General features: G+C 39.5%; 1 protein-coding gene across 1 annotated transcript in view; it reads right to left on the minus strand.

Annotated features, from left to right (window-relative positions):
* MEGF10 (multiple EGF like domains 10) overlaps positions 1-26158 on the minus strand; it is a 160723-nt gene that overhangs the window by 30206 nt on the left and 104359 nt on the right. Inside the window, exons 8-13 of the mRNA XM_014796376.2 lie at positions 23447-23583; positions 16861-17073; positions 10294-10468; positions 8870-8990; positions 7955-8118; positions 5670-5772 (exon numbers count right to left, since the gene is read on the minus strand). Coding sequence (XP_014651862.1) covers positions 5670-5772; positions 7955-8118; positions 8870-8990; positions 10294-10468; positions 16861-17073; positions 23447-23583 — 913 coding nt within the window. The remainder of the gene's footprint in view (positions 1-5669; positions 5773-7954; positions 8119-8869; positions 8991-10293; positions 10469-16860; positions 17074-23446; positions 23584-26158) is intronic.

Raw genomic sequence — 26158 nt, forward strand, 5'->3', positions numbered from 1 at the left:
TTGAAAAGCCAGTCTCATTTTATAGCAGAGTGTGTGTGTGTGTGTGTGTGTGTGTGTGTGTGTGTAGCAGAGGTGTAGGAGAAGGAGCCCAGGACACAGCCTATATCCTGGAAGGTGTTTCATTTTTTTCCATTATTTTCCTGCAATCTGTCTCTTTTTGGTAAGTAATCTTTTGGCTAAAAATGTCAATAAATTAAGGTTCTAAATAACCACATATGATAAATATACATGTCTTTTCTTTTGAAAAATAGTACATTTCTTTTGGAAATAATATCTGGGATACCACATGCAACTTAAGTTTTGGTTAATCTGTATGGTAGTACATTTTAAAGAATTTTTTTATGACTAGGTAAAATGGGACTATCAATTATAGAAGAAATAAACAAGAGTCTCAGTTCCTTTAAGAGAAAAAGACAGTCTAACATTAGAAAAGAAGGTGAAGTTATGAGAAGAGGGGGATGAGCCCCATGGTAAGAAAGCAAGCTGACTTCCTTAGTATATCAGGTTAGCACAGGACTTCCTACATTTAGGTGTGTTAGTTTCCTTGTAAAGAGCGATAAAGTTCTCCCCACCCTTATCCCTGGCTCCAAACCCGGAGGCCTGATCAGCCTCTCCCCATAGTGTCCTCAAATGGCCGAGCACTTGGTGCCTCTACATCATCTTCTTGATTTGGTCAGGGGAAGAGCCCAGGTCCCGGTTGTTAGCTTTCACTGATTTCTTCACAAAAGCCTCACTGTTACCCCACACACTGCTACTCTGTCCTGAGATATTAACATTTCACCTAGAGCAATCTCAGCAACAGGGAGAAAGGAAACAGAATCACTTGCTTGCCTTGGCTTAGGTTATTTATTTGGCCCCAACCCTGTTTTCTAAATGAAAAGCAAAGCTTTCTTTACATTGAGAAAGGTCCTTATGAAGTATTTACTCAAAACAAGTTTGTGAGGAAAAATTATGAGTCTATCCAGTGCTGACAATGAAATGGTATTCTGTGTAAATAATAGAGTCTACTCTTCTTTCCTTTTAAAAAAATAAGCCAATTCTAGGCCCAATTCTAGGGTGTTTTTTTTTTTTTGGAATTTTAGGAACTCTCTTTTCCTCTATATACGTTTGCTTACACCAAGTGTGTTGTCAGTGTGGGGGATGGCGTGATTGAAAAAACATTTCCAGCAGCCTCAGATACTTGCAGACCAACAGCCCACACAGAAGACCCAGAGAAACAAGACATTGGAGCCACGAAGCGAAGAGACAGTGGGCAACAAGTGATGGAGCAACATGAAGCAGCAAAGCTTCTTCCCTTTGGAGAAGCAGACCAGTCACAGACGGACAGAGGATTACAAAATTATGTTGTGTGACAAAGCCATTGCCTTCCTGCAGGAGTTCCATGGGTCTAAGGCCAGATGGGATAATTTGTCTTACCCCATGACCCAGACTGTGGAATGCAACTAACATATTTTCCTGCTGGCTTCAGGCCAAATCATATCTCCTGCTTTTCTCATGTATACTAGAGTATGTCTTTCAAAGGCTGGTTCTAAAGCATCAAAGCAGGTGGTCTGGTGTGTTCAGGAACACCTCACATTTCCTCTATATTCATAAGACAAAGGTAGATTTGATGGAGTATTGCCCAAAACAAATGATATGGCCTATTAGGAAAGTTCTGAATTTGCCAGGGGATTAAAAATGCTATTTTGCTTCATTGTGGTCATTGAGAACTTAGTACTGGTCACTCCGTTTGAGAACTTCAAGAACGCTTGTGAAGTCACAAAATCTGATTTAATCCCTGGTGTGATGTAGTTTCAACATTTAGTAACTGAGAGCCAAACAGAAACATGGGAAGGTAAAATTTCTTATTTGAAGTGAGAATTATCTCAGTTTTTGCAAGTCAAGGAGAAACTAAAGAGCTAGGGAGTCCTTGTGTCTGTGGGTAGCTCCTATTGACAGAAAATAAAGTCCATTACACCAGTCTTGCTTTGTTTCTCAAGGGACCTCTCAGACACCAGAAATCAAGCACACGGCAGTTGGTCTCAGTTTACTCCTGTCAGAAGCCAAAGGAGCTCTCAACAAATTCCAAAGGACTGAGAGACAACACTGAAGAGGTTACCGATGAGGATCTGAAGACTTAATATTGTTAAGTTGGCAATACTCCCCACATTGATCTGTAGATTCAATCCTCATTAAATTCCCACCTTGTTTCTTTGCAGGAATTGACATACTGATCCTAAAATTCATATGGAAATTCAAGGAACCCAGAATAGCCAATATAATCTTAAAAAAGAAGACCAAAGTTGGAGGACTCACAGTTCCCAATTTTAGAACTTTCTACAAGGCTATAATAATCAAATCAGTATGGTATTGGCATAAGAATAGACATATATATCAATGGAATAGAAATGAGAGCACAGAAATAAATCCTCTCACCTTCACAGCCTATTGATTTTTGACAAGGGTGTCAAGACAATTCAATGGAGAAAAGAACAGTCTTTTCAACAAATGGTGCTGGGACAACTAGATATTATATGCAAAAGAATGAAGTTGAACACTTTCTTTATGCCATATATGAAAATGAACTCAAAGTGGATCAAAGACCTAAACGTAAAGCTAAAAACTATAAAATTCTTAAAAGAATACATAGGCATAAATCTTTCTGATCTTGGATTAGGCAATGGTTTTTTAGATTTGATGACAAAAACATAAGCAACAAAAGGAAAAAAATAGACAAACTAGACTTCATGAGAATAAAAATGTTTCTGCTGCAAAGAGTGCCATCAAAAAGTAAAAAAACTCGTGGAATGAGAGAAAGTATTTGTAAGTCATATATCTAAGGGCCATATACGTATAAAGAACTATTACAACTCAATAATAAAAAGACAAAAATATCCCAATTAAAAAATAAGCAAAGGATCTGTATAGATATTTCTACAAAGAATATATATAGATGGCCAATAAGCACACGAAAAGACATTCAACATCATTACTCATTGGGGAAGTGCAAATCGAAAACACAGTGACATACTATTTCCCACAAACAAGAATAACTATAATCAAAAAAGCAGATAATAACAATTGATAGTATATATGGAAAAATTGGAACCCTCATACACTGCTGGTGGGAAAGTAAAATGGTGCAGCCACTTTGGAAAACAGTTTAGCAATTCTTTTTAATTCTTAAAAAGGTTAAAAATTACCATATGACCTAGCAATTCTACACCTAAATATATACCCAACATACATACATCCACACAAAAACGTGTACAAGAATGGTCATAGCAGCATTATTAATAATAGCCAAAAAGTGGAAATAACCCAAAGGTCCATCAACTAATGAATGGATAAATAAAATGTGGTCGATCCATATAATGGAATATTATTTGGCAGTCAAAAGAAATGAAGTACTGATCTATGCTCCAGTATGGATGAACCTTGAAAACATTATGTTGAGTGAAGGAAACCAGTCACAAAAGACCATATATTGTATGAATCCATACAATACCCAGAATAGGCAAATCTATAGAGACAGAAAGTGGATGAGTGGTTGCCTAGGGGAGGGGAAGAAGGAAAAGGGGAGGATTGGTGAGTTGGGGTTAATGGGGAATGACTGCTAATGAGTATTAACGGGGTTTCTTTGAGAGGTGATGAAAATCTTCTAAAATTGTCTGTGGTGATGGTTGTACAATTCTTCGACTATACTAAAAACCATTGAATTGTATGCTTTAAATAGGTGAATTCTATGGTGTGAAGTTACATCTCAATAAACGTATATTATATATAGAAAGAGAGGTTGCTGGTTATTAGCACTGATCACCATGGTCCTCTCGCATAATTCTCAGAAGTCTTCATCTATGCTGAAGATAAATCTCAGCATAACTGCCCTCTCCCCCAGCACTTCCTGGAATAAGTCTGTGTGTGGCAGTTGGGTGCAGCAATTAACAGCGCTGGCTACGTGGCGGGAGAGCATTGGTGCAAATCCTGTCTCTCACATTTACTGACTCTGGGACCTTGGTCAAGCCACTTAACTTCTCTTTGCCTCAGCTTCCTCATCTGTAAAAAGGAGAAAATAACATTTCCTAACTCATAGAGTTGTTGTGAGCCTACAGTAAGCTCTCAATAAGCATAGCATACTATTATGTCTCTAGAGTCTTCTTTGTATGCATTTTTGCTAAAAGGTAAGACCAGTCTGACTCTATGATTTCCTAAATGTGACATCTATAGTATGGAGGCAGAAGATTCTCCTCTGAAAGGTCCATCTTCTAAAAATATGAACCGTCTTGGCTTGTTACTATCAATTTCTGTTTTAGAGGACAAGTTAAAAAACATTTTGAAGAATACTGAAGAATCAATATGAAAACAGTTCTGTCTTACAAATGTCCTTCTCTTTTCTCTCTCTCTCTCTCTCCACACACTAATATATTTAGCTACAAATAAAATACATGTATATGTATATATATATATAAATACACATACACACACAAAAGACTTCAAAGGAGAAGATAATTTTAAAAGAAAGTTTTGGTTCAGTTATTTATCTCTAATCCAGTCTCTAGTTTAACAAGGTTTCACTCTAAATAGGCACATCAGCAATCAAACATTTTATTTTACTTTCAGTGGAAATAGTCATCAATATATCCAGTTCATTCACCCCAATGTTCAACAACTTTCCTATTGCATTTCCATTGGTAATTTTTCTTAATAAGTATTTAAAACTCCATGTTTTTTTGTTTGTTTTGTCTTTTTTAGGATAGAATTGATTGAAGTATTAAAAAGAAGAACAAAGGCCAGTCCTGTGACCTAGTGATTAAGTTTGGCACGCTCCACTTCAGCAGCCTGGGTTTGGTTCCTGGGTGGGGATCTACATGGTTAGCAGCCATGCTATGGCGGCAACCCACATACAAAATAGAGGAAGATTGGCACAGATGTTAGCTCTGGGCAAATCTTCCTCAGCAAAAAAAAAAAAAAAAAAGTGCTTTAAGAAAGAAACAAAGAAGAAGAAGAACCCAATTTGCTTGGGCCTTTGGTGCATTTCCCAAGTCTGTACATCATGAACAAAAACATTGTTCTTCTTCTAAGACCACTGTTAGTTTGATAAGTTTCCTGGCTAAAACCATAAAGTCATATAAATAAGGAGAAACTTCCACCTTGTGGTTAGAAAATTAATAACCATATTATGAATTTTTATGACTTAAACATAACTACCAGAAACAGAAAGTTTTAAAACTTTTATTTCTAGTAATGAATATTTTCATATTTGCATATTAACCATATTAATATCAATATTTCATATTTTTGCCTCAGTAAGGTGAACTTAATTATATTCTTATGGTTTTTATTTCAATAATTCTTTCTTCAGTGCTCAAAAATACCACAGAAGTCTTGCTAAATTCTTCACAAAATTCACATTTTTCCCCTCTTGCTGGGCTGAATTCTGACAGTGGGACATTACATGAAGGCTCAAGAGAACTGCCCCTGCACGATTCAACAAAAAGTCATTCTGGATTACAAATTAATTAGACCTAACAGTAATATTTGTTGGGTAAAAATGTGTCATCTTACTGGAGACTACTATATTTTCATTTTTTCTGAAAAGTCGACCTGTGTGTTTCTTTGAAATAGCAAGGAACAGCACTAGGTGTAAATTGGCGTGTTTCCCATTTCCAGTAGTGGTCCTTGGCTCTCACCTGACCATCCGGGGAGACAGCGGCAATGGCCCGTGGTGGGGTGGCAGCCATCCGCGTGGCTGCAGTCACAGCGCTCGGCACAGTTCAGCCCATATGTGCCATCCTGCATGGAAGACAGCAATGAGGACATGAGAAATCCCATGATGGGGGATGAAAGGGGCCACAGTCAGCCATTTCAGATACGGTACCCTCCTCTCTCAAACAGTGCTCAGTGACACGCATCATAATCACCTCTTCCCGTGTCTTCTCGCCACCCTCAAATGTAGGCTCCAGGAGGTCAGTGCTTTAAAATCTCTCAAAACTTAGTTTATGTCTGACATAATGGTGGAGAATGGTGAAACTAATTAAGCCAATATGTTGATATGCATATATGCAAATATATGTAAATATGCAAATTAATTAAAAGAATCTTTTTTATCTTATCATAAGCCACAACTCATAAAAATATTTTGGTTTGCTCCTACAGATTTTTATAAAATAGTTCAATGTTCCCTATAAGGCATTCTACTCTTTAGTGGAAAAAGAGGACCCTGATCCACATAGAGAAGCTCTAAAATTAAAAAAGTATCATAGCTCTAATTGAATTAAGTTTGTTTCTATAAGTTGTCAATGGGATATGTGGAACTATAAGGAAAAATGAAAGTCTTTTGTTACTTTTCCTAACTAATATATTCCTTCCAATGAAGTCTAGATAACATGAAGCATTCTGATTCAAGGTCCTAAGACAGCTTGGAGTACGAGTGGGCACACCCTCTTCGCTAGTCCCCTCCCAGACCTTAACGTTTTCACATGCACATCAGCACTGGTGGTCCAATGGAGATGAGACTCTTCGTGGACATGATCATTTAGTTTGTGGGAGAGGAATGGAAAGCTCTGCATTTACAAGGCCAGCTCTTTCACGACAGATCCTGATGAACTGAGGGAGGGCACCACAAACCTCCTGCACCACCTAAGCACTAAGAAATACATGGGGTGCACAGTTACCAAGAGGGAGGAACCTGAGAACCAGCATAACAGGCAGTGGGTATTAGATGGCATAATCATTTGTCTAGAACTTACTAAAATAAAATAAATAAACCATTTTTTAGGCCCCACTAATGTTTGATAGGGTTGCAGAGGACTTAGCTTCACTACAATATGAACCACTAAACCATCAGCCTTCGCTGATTTACTAATGCATCTAATATACCGAAAAGGACAGGATTGTACCCGAGGCTTTGTTTGGTCTACAATCAGATTGAGTGAAAGGTGATCTTCAAGCCCATCTCAGAGCACTGATAATTTGTTCACTGGTGGATGAGAGGCAGAAAACTAATTTAACTCTGTCCTAGGGGTTTGGAGGGCATGGAATAGCCCAGGGAAGATCCTCTCTGCCTTGGGAACTGGGTTGTACTTAATGAAGAGGAAGCCTAGGGAGAAAAGAACCTTCATGGAAGGCCCTTCTCGAGGGGCCCTGTTCAGGGGGTCATAGTGTCATCATGCCATCAGATGATCTCCCGGAGGCAGAGAACACACACCACTGAGAGAATGCTTAATGGCTCGGGTGAAAAGAATTGTGATAGGGGAAGAAAGAGAGATGGAAAGAAACTGGACAAGTGCTTCAGGAAGAGAGAGAAATCAGCACAGTACTATAGAATGCCCTTCCCCTTTGCACCCTCTGTCAGCCTACGGTAGACACAGTACAGGATTTCTAATGTCCTGTATGACGAATATCTCCAAAGCAGGTCAAGGGAATGGAGTCAGCACTGAACTAGGGAAATCTTTGGAGAGTCTTGTGATTCCAGAGATATTTATATTAAAAGACGGCTGTTTCCAAATCTTCTTTCACTACCTCGATGAGCGTTTCTGTGACACAATCACACTCCCCTTTCAATTCCTTGCCACTCTCCACCCCAAAGGCGGGAGGGTTTCCATTATACTGGAAACACAATATTTGGAGAATTGACAGGCATATACTGGGTGTTTGACAAATGCAGTTGACTGGCTGCCACAGAGAGATGGGTGTATGAGAACAGAGAAAATAGAGGGGGGTCGTGGGGGAAGTCGAGGTAGAAATGAAGGAAAAGAAAGAAGTGATTCTCACACAGCCACCTAAACAATTTCGATGTCTACCCCTTTTCCAATCCTATATCGGATTTGAGTTCAAGTACCTCAATTCTTCTAATAGTTCCTGAGGTTTGGTTCACACTCAGACACTTTAAATCAGGAAAACCACAAAAATAAGCTAACCCTCTGGCATCAGCTCCTCCCAGCCCTTCCCAGTTGGGGCACTGGTTCAGTCGTACCTGGCAGGGAAGTTCACATTTCTCCCCGCGCCATCCGGGTGCACACGTGCAGGTCCCGTCCAGGGTGTTGCAGGCTCCGCCGTTGAGGCACTGGCATGTTAAGTTACAGCCAAAGCCCCATGTGCCACTGGGACAGCTGATGGAGCAGTCCACCCCGTGCCAGCCTGCCGTGACAAGAACGCCAGAGCATATGAGGAAACAAAGGCAGCAGGGAGTCTGCCGAGCCTTTGCCAGCCACCTTTCCCTTTAGAAAGATCTTGGAGATGCACAGCAGTGCCCTCAGCCCCAACACAGAGAGCACTGGCTCTTTCACATAAAGCCTTCATCAGAAATGAACCAAAGCCCCCCAACAGCTGTGTGTGCTGTGTGATCGTCAAGGATGCCAACACTGAGAAGCATTACTGGGCTACTGGGGGAAGAGATATGGAATGGGGGCACCTGTAACGTGTAGTGATGCGCACCGTGGAATGCTGAGTTTTGTTCAGGTCAGGAAAGTGAAATATTTATATACGTTTAAAAGAACAACCCCGTCTTTAAAGCAGAACTACATTAACCATGAACAGTGGTATCCAGAGTCCCAGCTGCTGCAGCAACAACAGATACATACGTTCTGGCCCTCACACAAAATCGCTGCCTGGCTGCATCTCTTGTCATGACTTCAGGCCAATTTAGGGGCACGCGTACATGTCTGCTTGCTTACTCCTCCCCAAAGCACAGAGACTCACCGACTTTTTGGAGCTGGTAGCAACTTCAGAGATCATTTCATGTGAGCCTCTCCCCTTGACTCACGAGAGCAGGGGTTGCTGAGTTCAGGCACCGAATTTTGGCTCAGCTGGAGCTAGAAGCCTAGTCAAGGTTTCTTTCCTGTGACTTTAGGAGACAACAGGACCAGGATCAGACCATTCACCCACTTACCTGCCTTGCAAGTACAAGACCCGTCCACAGGAGAGCAGACAGCATTGTTTTTACAGCCACAGAGAGAGGAACAGTTTATCCCATAGGTCCCCAGAGGGCATGGGGTAGAGCAGTCAATTCCCTAGACAGGCGCAAATAGGGAAATGTGTGCAATTTTACCAACTGAAATAAGGCCAACACAAACAAACAAAAATCTATCTTGGCAAAGCTAATTATACTCCCTCTCTAATTTTAACACATTATATTTTAAAAAGTTGCATAATGTCACCACTCTACAAATTTTAGAGATTCAGAGGCAATGCTAGCTGGCTATGTTTAGGATACAGGATTGAATAAGACCCCAAAAAGCTTGCTGCCTTCATTAATTTTCCTTTGTAGCAAATACAAAACCCTTTGTCCTCGTTCACACAAGTAGATAGATAACAATAAACTGTAGCTGTAAAATGAGTCAATAAATAAACATAAATATGAACTATACACTAAATTGCAATGCTTCATAGACTTCCTTGTATAATATGTAATATGATTAGTGGGTGAAGCAAAGAATAGAACACACACTCAGCCAGAAGTGTGAAGCGTGATTCAATTTATTATCTGACAGTGAGCATTAAACATAGAAGTCAGTTACCAAAGGTGCCTGGAGGCCACCTCCTCTGAAAACAGAAGAGACTCTTAAGACAAGGCTAATTCAAGGGCTGGACCAAAGAACTGTGACATAGGTTAGAAAATCCTGTAAAGACTCTCTCAGCTGTGGGACTTTATGACCCATCCGTTCTACATTGTGTGCTCTGGAATAATCATCAACATTTTTCATAGTTTAATGTTCTCCTCTTTAAAATGGGAGAAAATAACTCAAGAACAACCCATTTTCCTTTAAAACAAAGATTCCTAACTATAGCTAAGAAATCCTAGAAACTAGGCAAAATTCTGCTCTATTGGCCAAGAGGCATATTCGCAAGGTGTAGATTCTCAAAGGAATCAAAAAACTTACTACTAACCATTGAACGTAAACACATAATAAATGCTAACTTGATATATTATGTGCCTTCAAATTACAGGGAATTAAAACAAAAACTGTTGACAATAATACATATCCTACTTGGAAAAGTAATTTTTTTGTTGCCTGTAAAACACAGTAAAATAATTACGCAAGAAATAACTAAAATATATCATACTCCATGACAGATATTAATTAAATAATTAAATATTAATGCCACATTTATAGTTTTACCAGCTTTCCTAGTCATCATTCTAAGGTAATTACTTATATCTCTCATTACTACTTTTCTCTTAATTCTCTTTCTTGTTAACAATGTGATTGATTTTAGCACATTTGTGCTTCAGAAGAGGTCATATAAATCATGGTATCAATATGCTCCACATTGCACTCCTCGCCTTATTCCTCCAGAGCCCAAGCCACTCACTTTGAATCCTGGGGCACAGGTGCACTTTCCAGTCACACTGTCACAGTCAGCCCCGTTTTGGCAGCTGCAGATCTGTTGGCAAGCTTCCCCGTAGAATCCAGGAGAACATGTCTCATTACAGTAGAGTCCCGACCAGCCCGGCTTGCAGGCACACTCTCCAGACATGGGGTGACAGCTGAGAGATGTGGATGAAAGGAGCAAGTCACTCTCGGGTAAACATGACACCCAAGGCCCATGCAAATGTTGCTTTAGCCATGATCACTAAACGTGTGGGTAATTCTATGCATGATAATTTAAACTTCATTCTCAGGCTTGGTATAATTTAATTAATTGGCTGAAACCTGATTGGTACTACAGAAATGTTGCGTGAAATCAGTGTCATGCTCTAACAGGACAACTATTACAATTGTGTCCTTTTGTCTGAAACTCATTTTAATTTTCATGAATTGAGAGCACTAATTCCACAAGAGATCAACTAGAAGAGAAAATCTAAAGAACTCCACCCAATGAACAATACCAAATCAATTAACCAGGGTGATATCCAAGGAACTCCAACAGCAGAGTCCTTTTCAGCCTGTTTCTTTCTCTCCGCTCCCCATACCTGGTGGTGGAGCAGCTGTCTCTACCTGAAACAGCAGCCACATTGATGGCCAGGCAGCCAGCTGTTGCTCCATAGCAAATGGACACATCAGCTGTGCTAAGAGGCACGCGTTAGTGGGGCTGACACAATAGGGCACTCTGTGGCCCTCAAAACACATGTGCTTCTCACTACAGGAAAATCTTAACACTCCACCTAGCTCTGCTCACAATTGGAAGACTGTTCAAGATGGTCTTCCTCCCTTGATGGAGATAAAACCCTCCCCTTAACTACGGCCAACAACAAAATCCAGTGTTGCATACATTTGCTAAATGACCTCTCATCAGAAGACCATTCATCGATTTTCTACTCTTGAAAGAACAATGACCTGGAAGGGATGAAGACTGAGGAGGTAATTCCAGCTCTCCCACTATCTGGTCAACCTTAGTGAAAGCACATAACATCCCTGAGCCTGATGTCCTAGTCGATCAAGTGAGGGTATTAGCCACACCCCATAATCTCATTTCCTACCTCTTTTTTTTTTTTTAAAGGAAAAAGCCCATGGGTTGGACAGTTTGTTACTCATTTTCAGAAATTTATGTAAACATACTTTTAGGCCCCCGCTGCAACCAAGTGCCCACAAGCAAAGGCCTAGGTATCCGTCACAAGCATTACTCAGAAAACATGGCAGGAAAGAAATATCCACGCACAACTCTACATTTAAGATGGTTTCTTGCGTATAGAAGGTTTGGACTCGGAAGACAAGGGTTTGAGTCTCAGATCTACTTAGATCTACTCGATCTAGTTATCTGCTATTTATCCTTGGGCAAACACCTGGCATCTCAAACTTCATATGTCAAAAATGGAGCCCTTGTTCTTCCCTTTCTTCAACCCTCATTCAGTGTTGGCTCTCAGTTGTCCCACTGAAGTAACGGCACCACCAGCAACTCAGTTGTTTAAACTAGAAACTTCAAAGTTATTCTTGATAACTCCTTCTCTCTCATCTCCCATATCTGCTTCATCACTAGGACCTAACCACACTAGCTCCAAAATATATCTTGAATCCCATCCACATCTCTTCATCTTCACTGTCACCATCCTACTCCAAGCCAATGTCACCTATCTCCTAAACTCCTGAATAGCCTTCCAACTTTTCTCCCTGCATTCACTCATGTGTCATCATCTGAAAATAGATCACATCATATCGTTCTTCTTAAAATCCTTCAAAGGCTCCCCACTACAGTTTAGAATAAAATCCATTCTGTTTAATATAGGTAGAGTGATGATATAATTTATTGTCTAAATCAGGACATTTTTAAGAGTGAAGAGGGAGTTACTAATAATTATTACTAGGACAACAGGCCTAAACCAAACGGTCCCTGTAACATCAGATATATGATCACCCTCAATACAGCCTCATCATCTGGCCACTGCCTACTTGCCAACCTCTTCTTTCATTGTCATTCTCTCTTTATTTCTATGCTCAGCTGCAATGGATTTCTTTTAGTTTGTGAAAGCATTGAGCTTTTGTAACTTACGGCTTCACGTGGCCTATTCCATACGCCTAGAATGCTGTCTCGCCACTCTTTAGCACTCTCCATCTTAGCCTTCCAATCTCAGCTTAAATATCTTTCTTAAAGGGGCCTTCCCTGACCACTCACATTTAAATCTGGTCGCTTCTGTTACTATATTTCATAGCACGCTGCTCTTTCTCCTCATCTCACTCATCACAATCTATAATCTCATGTCTATTTTTACAATCCTTTAAAGTCTTCCTTCCCCTCTAGACTTTGAGCTCCATGAGGGCAAGAGTTGAGTGTGTTTTGTTACCTGTCCCTGGCACACGGTAGGCCCACAGTAAATAGTGATTGAGTGAATAAGTGAAAATCTCACAGTTGACGTGTAGTGGGGTCTGACTCCAGGGATCTTGCTTTCCCACACTAATCTGCTTCCCCCTAATATCTCTGAGTCATCCAGCTGTGTTAAATTATAAACTGTATAACTGCATACAAAGGCAAGATTTCCCCCAAAATTAGTTTTTAAAATGTCAAAGTCATGGCTTAAAGAGAATCACCATTAATTGCAGGGAATACTCACTTATGTGACGTTTATGATAACATGGTAAGTGAGAGCACAGACCAGCAGCTAACATCTACTGAGCACTGAATGTGTGCTAACACCATGCTAAGCAATCCATGTGCATTATTTCATTTTCTCTTACGACCATTCTAAGTGTTAGGTGTGACCCCATTTTATAAATGAGGGAACGGAGACCTAGAAAGAGTAAGTAATTTATTCAACATCTTACACAAGTAGTGGCAGAATCAAACTTGAATCCGGATTTGTTTATTTGCTTTTACACCAAAGAAAAAGGAAGTTTGATAGCAGCTTGCTAGGAGGGCTAGCTAAGAAAAACAATTGCTAAAATTTAGGATTTAGCACAAATAAAAGGTTAGCAGGACCAATAAAAGCCTGTATTGTGCAAAAAGCAGGGACAAATTTAAATTTACTTTAGGAAGGCCCTACATTTGAGAAAAGGAAAAGAAATATTTCAGGTGATGGATTCATTAAAGTAGTTTACCTTATCTTAACATACTATTAAAAAAAGGACATCTTTTAATAGAAAATATTACTTTACAATAAAAAGTAGAAAATAATATTCATAGCGTAGACATAAATGTTAAACAAAACAGACAATTTGGGGACAGGGAATTGAACTAAGCTAGAGACAGACAGAGAAATTGATATTCAATGCCCCCTAGTGAGAATTAGTGCAGCACACTGGTTCTCAGATTGATTGACGCCAAAATTAGTATTCTGCAATTTGTAATTAGATGTAGGAAGCCAGAGCACTTTGGACGCATTTGATGGGTTCTCATTCAGGCAGCTTAATTGGTAATGAGATTTACGCGTTGATGTTACAGCAGTAGGTTGGAGGTTGAAGGGTAATATACTCCTACCTGTTTTCTTTCTAAAGAACAGATTGTTTTGTGTATATGAAAATAGGATTATACACATATAGGAGTATCTATCATTTTATACACATATACAAATAGATATAAATATTCTAGTAAAATTTTTCAATTGAAGAGTTAAATTATTATAGGAGTCCAATACAATATTGGCTAAAACAGAATGAGTCGTTGAACTTCCCCTCATTCATTTCCATAGATGTTATTAATGCTCAACTGTAATGGCAATTAGGTGCCATTTGCACATAGGCCCATCTTGATTGCCCACAGCTATTAAATGTCCTTATTAACAAGAGTTAATATACGTATCCCATGTGGCATCTTACTAAATCTCGAATTTTATTTTCCTGTTCAAAATCATTTCCACCATAAAAGTTAGTTTTCAGTTGAAAAGTCCAGGTCACAGTGAATGTCTTTGAGTCTATAATAGCACCGTTTTAAAAATACTAATGTCACTTACAAGTATATTTGAATTCATTTTGACCCTGTGATAGACTACAATAAAAATAGCTACAAATTCTTTGCAACTCCTCCCATCAAAAAGTGGAGTATATTGAATCTGGACTTGGTCGTGTGACTCGTTTTGTCTAAAGGGACATTAGCAAACACGACATAACCAAAGGTTTGAAAAGTGTTTGCATGTTGCAGCTTGTCTTGCCTCTTGCTGCTTTTGGAAGCCAATCACCATGTAAAGAAGCCCAGGTTAACCTGCTAGACGCTGGAGACATATATAGCTCAGTTGCCCCTATCACCCAGCCAAATGCTAGATACGTGAGTGAGGAATTCCAGGACCAATCAGCCTCCAGTTGATCCGCCAGCTGAACACAGGGAGACCAGCAGAAGAACCACCAAGCTGAGCCTAACCCAAATAGTCAAGCAAAAAGTCATCAGCTAATAAACAATTATTGTTTTATACCACTGAGTTTGGGGTAGTTTTTTCTTTTTATACAGCCATAGTTAACCGATACAAACCTCTACCCACATATATGGCTGCAATATATGTTGATATTATGTACATCCATAGAACTCAAAATTTACCTATGGACAATGTAAACTAGTAGTTTACTTGCATTCATTATCTTATTAATTATAATGAAAGGTTTTGGGATAAATATACATCATGAATTATGTAATAGCAAGCTGCAGTTGTTTGATTAAATGGTAAAATGAACAAGCTAGAATTTCAATTAATACAAACATTTTATGCCTTTTGGTTCAAAGGAAATGTGTGTTTCCAACAATTTTACATGGAAGTTCAAGATATAAGAATCAAATGGATAGCTCCAACTGTGAATTCAACGAGACAGTCATATAATCAACATCCAATTGGTTTCAAGAGAAATTTGTAAAAGCTAATTTTTAAAAATAGCTTTCATTATTTAGGGAAGTACTTAGGCTAATTATTTTTTAATCTTCTGATTATTTGACATACATCATTAGATAGATTCCATGTTCTTTTGATCTACATGATTGTCAAATAATTTCACGAACATCTTTGTTAAAGCATAGATGCTTAGGTACACATGACCTATGTCAAAATTATCATGGTATTGATGTCAATCAAATAACCGTCCACTTGCACCTTGACACTACTAACATGGTACCCAATTCCAACAAAATCAATATCTTCTCTGCTTGTCCAGTTCCTCTCATAATAGAGCTCCTTTGTATAGGTTTATTAATCTACTTGATTTCAGGCTGTGTCTACACACAATGAAACAGCACAGTGGTATTAAAAAGTTCATAGCTATCACTACATGTGGCTTACCTTTTGCTGGGACAAGCCTTATACTGCAGGAAAGGCAGCCAAATTCATGACTTGTCTCCAATCCTGCCAGCTCCTTAAACATTGGAGAGTTGAAAAACAAACAAAATCCTACAGAGATTATTCATTTTTACTCCCCAAATGTTTATTTAACCTTGTCATGTAAGGAGTAGCAATATTTTCCAATGAAGAAAACCAAAAGTTGACTGAAACAGCTTACAAAGTTGCTTGAGACATAGGAAGAATGCATTTTTTTGATAAGTCCCACTAAAATGTATTCCAGCGTGAGCACACACATGTGCACACACACACACTTACACAAAGTGCAAAGTCCATTGTTTTGTTCCTTGTTAACAATTGTTTAAAGAAAAGACCAACCACAGGCTTCTGTTTACTTTTAACTTTTGTGCATTTGAGATTTGATGTGGCTGCAAGTTATCTTTCAGAGGCATAAATGAAATAACAGCCGTGCTGAATGCAAATCAAAGTAATTCTCATAACATCTGAGCTGCTATATAGTGCACTACATTTGTGTCAGACTCCACTTTTCCAGCAGTTTGCAAATGAAGTCCAGAATTCGAAGTGATATTTATCTGGTCCTTAGGGGAGGGAAAGGAAGAAAGGCAGTAGAAAGATATTTTCAGGGGCAGACAAGGTATAGTAGGGTGGGTGGGATCATGGTTTCCTGTTCTTAAATTCTTCGTGAGATTTTTGAACTAAAAGACCCCTGTGAGTTCTATTTCAGAGTAATCAATTCTGAAAACATATTTCCCATGTGACAGCCACATGTGAAGCACTTTCGCAAAACTTCCACCGGTATACTTCCTCTCTATACAGATGTGCTGTCAAGTAAAAGATGTTGCAGTGAGAATCATTTTGATATTTTTACACACTAAACTGGACTTAACCCACATCTCTCACTGCATCTTTGCTTCTAAGGGAATGTCATAGAATCCCTTCCTTAGGGAAACGTTCTACTAACCTCAGCAAATTTAATTTTTGCCAGTGGCAAATAGTAGCAAATAGAATTTAATATCCACCCATGACCATCTAATAATTTTAGCACTCCTGACTTGGACCATCACCCACCCAGTGAAAAAGTCTTCTGTTTACTTAGCGGTTCCTGCTCAGGACGATCCAGAGGCAGGAAGGGTCTTGGGTGAGACCTCTCCGACAATCCCTCCTTCCAAATAGTGGACACTATGGTTAAAGCTTTATGAGGACACATCCTTCCAGGGGCAGCCGACCCTCACCTATGAGTGTTGTCCAGGTGGCAGGGGCACTGCTTGTCACATTTGATGCCATAGACCCCTTCTGGACACAGGCGTGCCTCGCAGTGCTCACCAGCAAAGCCTGCTTCACAGAGGCATGAGCCACTCACGTGGTAACATTTCCCTCCATTGACACACTGGCAGGTCTCAGCACAGCGAACTCCGTATGTGCCAACGGGACACTCGTCCTGGCACCTATCAAGCAGGAGGTGGGAGTGAAAGATGGATGAGTTAGTACCATGTGAAAATAAAAGGTCAATTCAAACAGGCTTTCTTATGTATAAATTGAAACTGCTTTTTGGGTTTGATATTTATTTAGTGATTATCCCTTCACAGGCATGAAAAGTATGAAGATGAATTACATTGGCTACAGATAGAGGTAACAACATTATGACTTGTTCAAAGAAATAAAAACAAAAGCAAAATAAAATTATGAGCTTGAGACGTGGAGCATGTTTTACACCCAGTGCTTGCCAAGGGTATATGTAGCATTTTAGCAGATATCAGGAAAGGGAGAAAAGAAATTGTCCAAATGTTAGTCCCAGCTCATCATTAGGAAATTTAAACATATTCTTTCTCTGTTCCAAAGAGAAAATTATGTAGCAAATTTGAAACTAAATTTTAATTCCTTTGGCTTTCATGTTGACTAATTTTTAATCTCAGCCATGCATCTGCTCTTTTCAAAAGTGAATGGTAATCATTGCTCCTCATTTAGAAAGTTATGTATCTAATAAATAAAGTCCTCCTTAGATGTGGGGATGTCTGAGCTGTTGAAATCAGGTGTCCTCGATTCCAACCTGAGGAGCTCCTGCCAGCGGGTTGTAGGAAGACTTGGAGGTCTCTAATGCAAAATTTTTGTGAAGTGGGATATTGTCCTCTGTTGAGAAGAAGGGCTGCCAAACAGCAAGGAAAAAATATCACACCTCAAAAATCACTTTATTGTTTTTTGAAAAATGACATTAGAGCTCAGTCCCAGAGGAAGGACATGCTCTGGGTAAACCGGATCAGGTGAGAAGCTGAGCTGCTGGAGGGCATCATGATAGAGAAGAGAAAACTATCACCGCTTCATGGAAATCATGACTAGCTCTCGGTTCAGCCAAGTTTCTTTTGGACCAGGCAAGGTGACTTAATGTGGCTTTCTGCAGCAGAAGGAGTGCTTTCTGCCAAGAGAGAGGGAGACAGGGTCTCCTCTAGCTGAGCACTCACCACAAGTATGGTACACTTTGTGAGTCTCAGCAGGCACTGCCTATGTGTCTCTCAAGTCACGCCAGACCCAGCGTCAAAAATGTAGGTCAGCGTTGCATTCTTCAGATCGGTATAATGCAAGCAGCAAGTGCATGATAACACATTCAGGCATACTTAAAAGCAACAGCAAAGGGACTGAAAAGCAATTATTTTCCACAAGGCTTCGCATATCTTTAATGATAGAGTGTGATTACCAACAATACCAGGGCAGGGTGGGATTCTATTTAAGTGTAGAGGATACATCTTGAGAATCTTCTGATAATTTTTCTGGTTAACTCTGGCTCTGGTGATAGAGCTAGTGATAGAGACAAAGAAAAGAGCCTCTTGCAAATTTGGTTTCACAGACTCTAGACATCTTTAGGTACATTTGTTAATAGGCAGAGTCTTCAAATCAACTGCTCAACAAACCATTAGAAAAGTTCTGGAGTAATTGAACTCACATTTAGCACAAAATCAGATATGTGTTTTAAAGCTACACGAGTATACCTATTTTCAGACCAGAGTATTTTTAAAAGGTACTCTATTTTTAACTTGTAAGAAGCTTTAATAAGCCAAGTTGCTTAGTTTATTCCTTAAAGATATAGACTTTAGAGGAAGAAATGCTGAAGTACAATAATTTGGCCTCCTCGTGGCTCTGCTAAAGGCTGGCACAACAACTTTGCAACCTGTCTGTCCAGATTTACTTGCAAGTCAGTACCAAAAAGGAAAAGATAAACAAGATAAAATAATATCACTGAAACGGACCCAAATGTTAAGCTCTATGATTTTAACTTAGTAAAAAGTACAGCTCTAAAAGTGGGTGAACAGGGCAGAAACGGGAAGCCTGGAAAAGTGTCTGCTACGAAATGACAGGGAACCAGTGTGCATATTTTATTCTATCTTGGCAGAGACTTCTTTTTCTCTGAGAAAACAAAATCCATAATAGTTGGTTCTGGCCCATATTTACCTTTCTAACCTAAAATTAAACATACTACTAGTTTGTATTATAAATGGCAAAAAGCCATTTGAATTTTACTTACTAATGTAGCCGTTATGTAAAGCTTGGTTCATATTCCCACTTTCTTTTTTGTCAATGTTGCACTTGTAAGAGAATCCTGTTAATAATCATTACGTCTATTTCCATCTACCAAACCAAAATGGTAGGATATCTTTTTAGAAGTAGACATTTTCCATCTTGAAAATAAACATAATCATGAAGTAGCTTAAACCTTTCTGATTGGCTGAATTAAAAGTCTTTGTCGGGGCCGGCCCCGTGACTTAGCAGTTAAGTGCGCATGCTCCGCTACTGGCCACCCGGGTTCGGATCCCGGGCGCGCACCGACGCACTGCTTCTCCGGCAGTGCTGAGGCTGAGTCCCACATACAGCAACTAGAAGGATGTGCAACTATGACATACAACTATCTACTGGGGCTTTGGGGAAAAAAAAGGAGGAGGATTAGGCAATGGATGTTAGCTCAGAGGCGGTCTTCCTCAGCAAAAAGAGGAGGATTGGCATGGATGTTAGCTCAGGGCTGATCTTCCTCACAAAAAAAAAAAAAAAGTCTTTGTCAATCAGTCTTATCTCCCTTTGGGCCTCTTTATCCAAAATAAACATCATTTCCCCAGGAATTTTATGCCCTTAATGTTGCTTTCGTGATCCCAAATGGAACAAGAAAAGCTATCTCAGGAATCAGTAAAAGAGGAAAAACATTTTCTCAGGAGAGAAGGCAGTTAGAGATATAGCAATAAATATTGGCCACAGTAGAAATATGGAAATTTGAAGTTTCTATTTTTTTTTTTTTTTTGATTTTGAGTAATGCCCTGGAATTGGGGAAAATGAATAAGCATTAAGTAGAGATGAACTAATAAAACATGACACCAATTCTCAAACCAACAAGGGGCACAGGCTTGTTTTAATACCATTTCAATTATTATGTTGCATCTCATTGTGAGCTTATGGAAAATAAGTGAGTTAGCATCTAACGAGTGGCAGCTCCCTCTTTCTCCCTCATCCTTTTGAGCATGTCCCTCCCTAGAGCAACTGGAATAACTGGGCCAAACCATGATTTAGTGTGAAAGAGTCACATTCCTCATTAAACCTGGAATCGATGGATCAGCTGCCTGCCTTTCTAACATCTGGAACTGCTGCTCTGGGGGAAATATAAAAAGTGCTGGGAAAGAGCCAACTCTTCTACAGTCCCGGATACAGGAAAGGGTTCCTCCATTGAAGACCAAGGCTGGGTCTCCCCAATTCCTCTCTATAATTTCTGACTTTCCCTCCTTTCACTCCCGTTCTTCTTCATTTTCAGGGTAATATGGAACCCAGGCACAGCAGGACAGTGCTGGGCTTCACCTGAGCAGAGTCCGTAATTGATCCACGGATCTACTCATCCAGCTAACACTTATGGAGCACCAATCATGTGCATGGACTTCAGCTAGGCCATCAAAGGCTAATGATTCCATGACACTTCATTAGCATTAAGAACACTGTTGGGGCTGGCCCCATGGCTTAGCGGTTAAGTGCGCGCGCTCCGCTGCTGGCGGCCCGGGGTGCACACCAATGCACTGCTTCTCCGGCCATGCTGAGGCCGCGTCCCACATACAGCAACTAGAAGGATGTGCAGCTGTGACATACAACTATCTACTGGGGCTTTGGGGGAAAAAAATAAATAAATAAAATTATAAAAAAAAAAAAAAAGAACATTTTTTTAACCCTCTCAGAAGAATTTTTGTGAGGCTCTGGAAACCATTCTTTCTTCACTCTTGCTTGGCTGTGTCACATTACATTACCTCACCACAATGTCCTCTCAACCTTTCTACAAACCCCAAAGCCTATTATTTGGACATCCCATGAGCTGCTCTGCCTGCCTACAAGGTGCCTGTTTTGTTTGTTCTGCTTTCTCTCTGGCTGGGAGGGCCGTCCCCACATCCTGGGAATGCTTTGTTGGCCGTTGCCTGTGGTGGTACCTGCTCCTCCAGGCAGCAGCCCTCTGGCCTAACCTCAGTGATCAAGTTACGCTGACTTCTCAGAACAGGGAAATGGCAAGACCCCAGGCCCCCGAGGCTGCTTTCCCCATACCCCCTGCCACAAATTGCCCCATAGCCATCAGTTTTTCCCTTTAGTGACAAATGTGCTTGTTGTCATTGTGTGTGTGTGCATGTGTTAACTCTAGAACCCAGATACGGATAGCATAATTGAAAACAGGAATCATGCCATCAGTTCATCAGAAAAGAACAACTCAAGAAGCAAGTTCGCTCTTCACTTTCCTTCTCTTTCTCTGGCTTTTTGCCTTCTTTGCCTCAAATCTAAAATTTACCTGACAATTAGCTGTTATTCCTTTCCCTGCACTCTAAATAAGATGAGCGTAAGCTTGCCTTACATGTTTGTTGTTTTCATATTGTCTCGAATTTGAGACTTAAATCCCTAGAGGGCAAGAAAATAATTATATTTAAATTTTCAGTGCCCTAAAATATTACACAAAACTATTATTTAGGATTCTGTTTGGTCTCTTGCCTCTCCTTTCCTGACTCATCTTTCTATAATAAGACGTTAATACCACATGGATCCAGAACTCATCTAACAACCTCATCTATCCAAAATACAACCATAAGCCAGAATGGAGGTCACAAAAACTTTCTGAATAGCCCAATTATGTGTGATAAAAACCATATACTAAAGGTGTCAATAATTCATAACATCAAAAAATTAAAGGAAAAATACATAATTATTAACAAAAGATGATAAAACCTCTAGTAAAATTAAACAGCTACTACTAACAAAAGTTCCTAACAAAAATTGAGACTAAAAAGAAAAACTAAAGCATGAAAAAGACAGTTCCCTAAAAACCAAAAACAAACATGCAACTATACTGAAGCTATTTCCAATAAAATTAGGAACAAGACAGGAATTCCCACTTTTACCTCTATTTGTCAACATTGATTTAGAGGTTTAAATTAATGCAATAATTCAAGAAAATGAAATAATCATTAAATATATTGAAAAAAAGAGACTAACATCTTTAGTCTAACATCTCCAGACTAACATTCATAGATGATGAAATAACTTTAGAGTTTGTTAAAAATAACATTAGAATTAACTAAAATGTTTGGTAGAGTGACTAAATAAAAAAGCAAATATTCAAAAGCAAGTTTTTCTCAATCCAGAAATACTCAATTAGAAACTGAAATGGGATTTTTCAAAAATTACATAATACTTAGAAATAAATTTAATAAGAAAGTGCAGAGTGTAAGTGGTGGGAAAAAAAAACACCCTCCAGTATCTTATTAAAAGTCATAAAACTAGAACAGAATTTTAGAAATTAAGAAAATTAGGGAAGAAGGTTAAAGGAATTCTTAGTTCACAGATATTACCAAAAAATAATGATAGCTAATATTTACACAGTTCCTAGACGTCCCTCAATCGCTAGTATTTATACACTTCATAGAAATCACTCAACTATAATAATAGCTAATATTTATAAGTTTCAGCACCGTTCTGAATGTTTTAATGTTCTAACTTATTTAATCCTTATAACATCCCTAGAGAAAAGTACAATTGTTATTTGAACATTATAGATGAGAGTGTTTCTAAGGACACAGCTTCCAAAAATCTTTGTTTTTAACCATTATACTCTTCTGCCTTTCAAGTCTCTTTTCTCTAATTTTACACACACATCCAATGAGCTTGGCTATCTAGTCTTCCAGGATATAACAGATTGACGAGTAAATTAGAAGATGTAGGGAGAACAAAGCCCTCTGGGGTAACACTTTCCCATCTAATACAAAACATGACAAACAGAGGATGCAAGCACCACAGGAGCACAGCCATTTGCTCTTATTTCATGCAGGAACCTGAGAGCCTTATAAGTCCCATCGGATCTTACTCTATCACTACCACACAATAAAATGACGGATATTCTTAATGGAATACTGAATCATGTGAAGGCAACTTCACGCCCAACACACCTTTTAAAGATACTTAAGGTACACATTCCATTTTAAAACAAATCTATCCAAAATGTTTAAAAGGTAAAAAGTTTGGGTGCTTGAAATGGGTGTCATAAACACTCAGCTGTTTAGAATGACAGATTCATCATGGGTTCTGAATAGCTGATATTATTATATTTTAACGCTTTCTCTGTATCTTCAATTCACCATTGCTGTCTTTGATGCAGTTTCCATGCATTGAATTGGGATAGAATCTGTCAAACTGATACCTAATAGACACTTCTGGAATATTATAGAATAGTCACAGACACACGGTATCGAAGGTGCTTTCTGGACCCTCCCAGCTTTCCTTTCACGCCATTACAAATGGGCAGAGAAATACAAGACTGTCCCTTACCGTTCCCCTGTGTATCCCGGACTGCAACGACACTGGCCTGTGGCAGCATCACACGTCCCTCCATTATGGCACTGACATTCTTGTGAACAGTTCTTTCCAAAGCGACCCTCAGGGCAAGGCTGGCCACACACTGTGCCCTGCATTTAAAGAGACTTGGAAAATTAGATGGGCCTCCAGCCAGGGCAGGAGCAGAGGAGGCCAAGAAAGAGGAAATATAAAGGGAAGGAGGGATATGGGGACAGCGCTGCAAGAAAATTAGATGAAGGGGATTTTAGAACACATAAACTCTCTTCATCTTAAAAATGTTAGAAATTTTAAATTGACTTACTTACTTGGTAGGCCTAAATCTTAAGATATGTTCAAGATGGCAGAACAGTAATCTTAAGAAATACCCATATTAAAAAACTGAAGCTTAGGATAAAGCTACATCAAATTATTATGGTAACCTAAGGAATTTATAAATCCTCCCAAGCGTTTTTCCTGTGTCTTACACATACAATAAGTCAACGATACTTATTGAGCAGTCATTACATAAAACCGGCAACATCTGGTGCAAATGGAACATCCAAATGCTTTGCCACATGTTCTAGAGAAAATACACATTATCGTTGGCTTTATTTCTTATAACATAGCTTAACATAAAACTGAAATTTTGTGTACCTGAATTAACAATAACATTGCCTAAGAAGTACTTCCACAGGAATGAACCTAGATATTTTGTTTTAGAAGGAAAACACTTCTGTTTTCAGCAGGTTCAACAAACATTCCTGGGCCAAGATCAACAGGAAAGCTTATTTCCTGGGGAGAAAAATCAAAAGAGTAACTTGGACATGTCTCCTCACCCTAGAGGCTGTCCATCTTATCAGACACTGTCATTATATTTATTCCAATCCTATGTGGATAAGATTAAGATACTGTACCAATATGTCAATGAAATACTCTACTATTTTCCACCTCACTTGGCTCCATAACTTGGGCTTGTAGCTTCTGATCTATTTATTGGAGTGACTGTTAGAACAAACAACATATCCCAAATAACAGGGATTTTTAAAATGTTTTTTAACTGTTGGAAGCTGTTGCTTTGTCCTCCTCCTCTCTAAAAAAAGGCAGACTGTGGGCACTCTGAAATTGGAGGCTAGTGAACACCAGATGGTTTTGTAAATGTTTATTCTGGAAAGCATAAGAAAATACATTTCCTCTAACTCCTGGCTACCCACAAAGGCAGTTGGTGTGCTAATTAAGTCTCCTCTGGTGGTTTCTAGCTATCTACAAACGGGGAAAGTTCTTTCACAGACTCTTGGAACTGAAAAAGCCTTTGAGAGATGATTCAGATCAACACTTAACGGCGAATCATCTATGTGCCAGGCGTAGTGCTAAGCTCTGAGAATCAAAGATAAGGTCACAACTCTTAATTAGCTCGCAATGTGGTGAGGGGGACAGATGTAAAAATAGCTCTAATCCCTCCATTCTAACATGCACAACATATTAACATGACTGAAGGAATAACGTGCCAAGGGTCGATCTATGGTAAGCAGGGATTCTGGTGAAATTTTTCACTCTTTCAGGGACTCTAGCCACATTTTGGAATGGTCCCACATAAGCTTCAGAGATGCTGCTGAAATATTGTTTATGAATAAGGATTAATGTGAGCAAGCAACTTTAAGTAGGACATTACATGGATTAGTTGAAATACACGTGTGTGTATGTGTAATAAGAATATGTATTCATCTTTGAAAAGCACCTAGGATGATAGCACAAATAAAATGTTGCAAAGGCAAAGTATAAGTTGGAAGCATTCCGTAAGAAACATCTATCAAGGTAGTGGGCCCAGAGTACAGGAGGCTCCACTGGGCTGATGGAGAGAGCCATCTGCCCACCTACTGGGACTCATGGGCCAACCCTGTGGTTACCGCTATCCCACACCATGACCACTCCAACTGAGAAGAAGAAAGCTTCAATCTGAAGAGGAGCCAACTTTACAAACAATGTCTACACAAAAGTCCTAGTAGTAGAATGCCTGCAGCTCCTCATCCAAAGGACACGGAACTGTCTGGACACTCTGCTACTCCAGCAAATCTTTCCCTTGCCAAGGACTCAGCAATGACTAGTGTTGACAAAAGGCTGAATATAGGAAATGAAAGAACAGAAGGAGTCAAAGATAAGTCAGCCTTTCTACCTTGGGCAACTAAGAGAGAAGTGTTGGTTTGAACTAAAATAAAAAAGGGAGAAGAGGAGTAGCCTTAAGAAAGGCTCGGGCACACGACAAGTTTGGTTTTATTAACATTGACTTTGACGGGCCTGCTTGCAGTGGCTGAGTACTCCTCCCTGTTCACCTCCTCATCAGGCACTCAGTAAAAGGCCCCCTCGCTCTGACTCCGTTGCTTCATGGCGTTTCTCTAGGCTCTGCTTCCAGAACTGGACCTTGTGCTGCCTGCTTACCATTTCCAACACTCACCTTGGGTCTGATATTTGCTTTCCACTTGCCCCAGTGATCTTAACATCTTGAACTCTCCCTTACTTCCCATGACCCTCATTGGGAAGCAGACTCCAGTTCTCCTTTGTTCCATGCCTACAATAAGGGCAATTCCAGACCATTTCCACCTGATGTCTGGCTCCTAAGACTCCAGCTTGGGTGTAGCCCAGAGAGACGATGTCTTCATGTCTGGAGCCAATCTAGGTTGGGGTGTCTAACAGGATAGTGACAAATACACA

Source organism: Ceratotherium simum, chromosome 4 (genome assembly GCF_057802395.1).
Source record: "Ceratotherium simum simum isolate JZ-2026a chromosome 4, ASM5780239v1, whole genome shotgun sequence".
NCBI classification, from domain to species: Eukaryota; Metazoa; Chordata; class Mammalia; order Perissodactyla; family Rhinocerotidae; genus Ceratotherium; species Ceratotherium simum.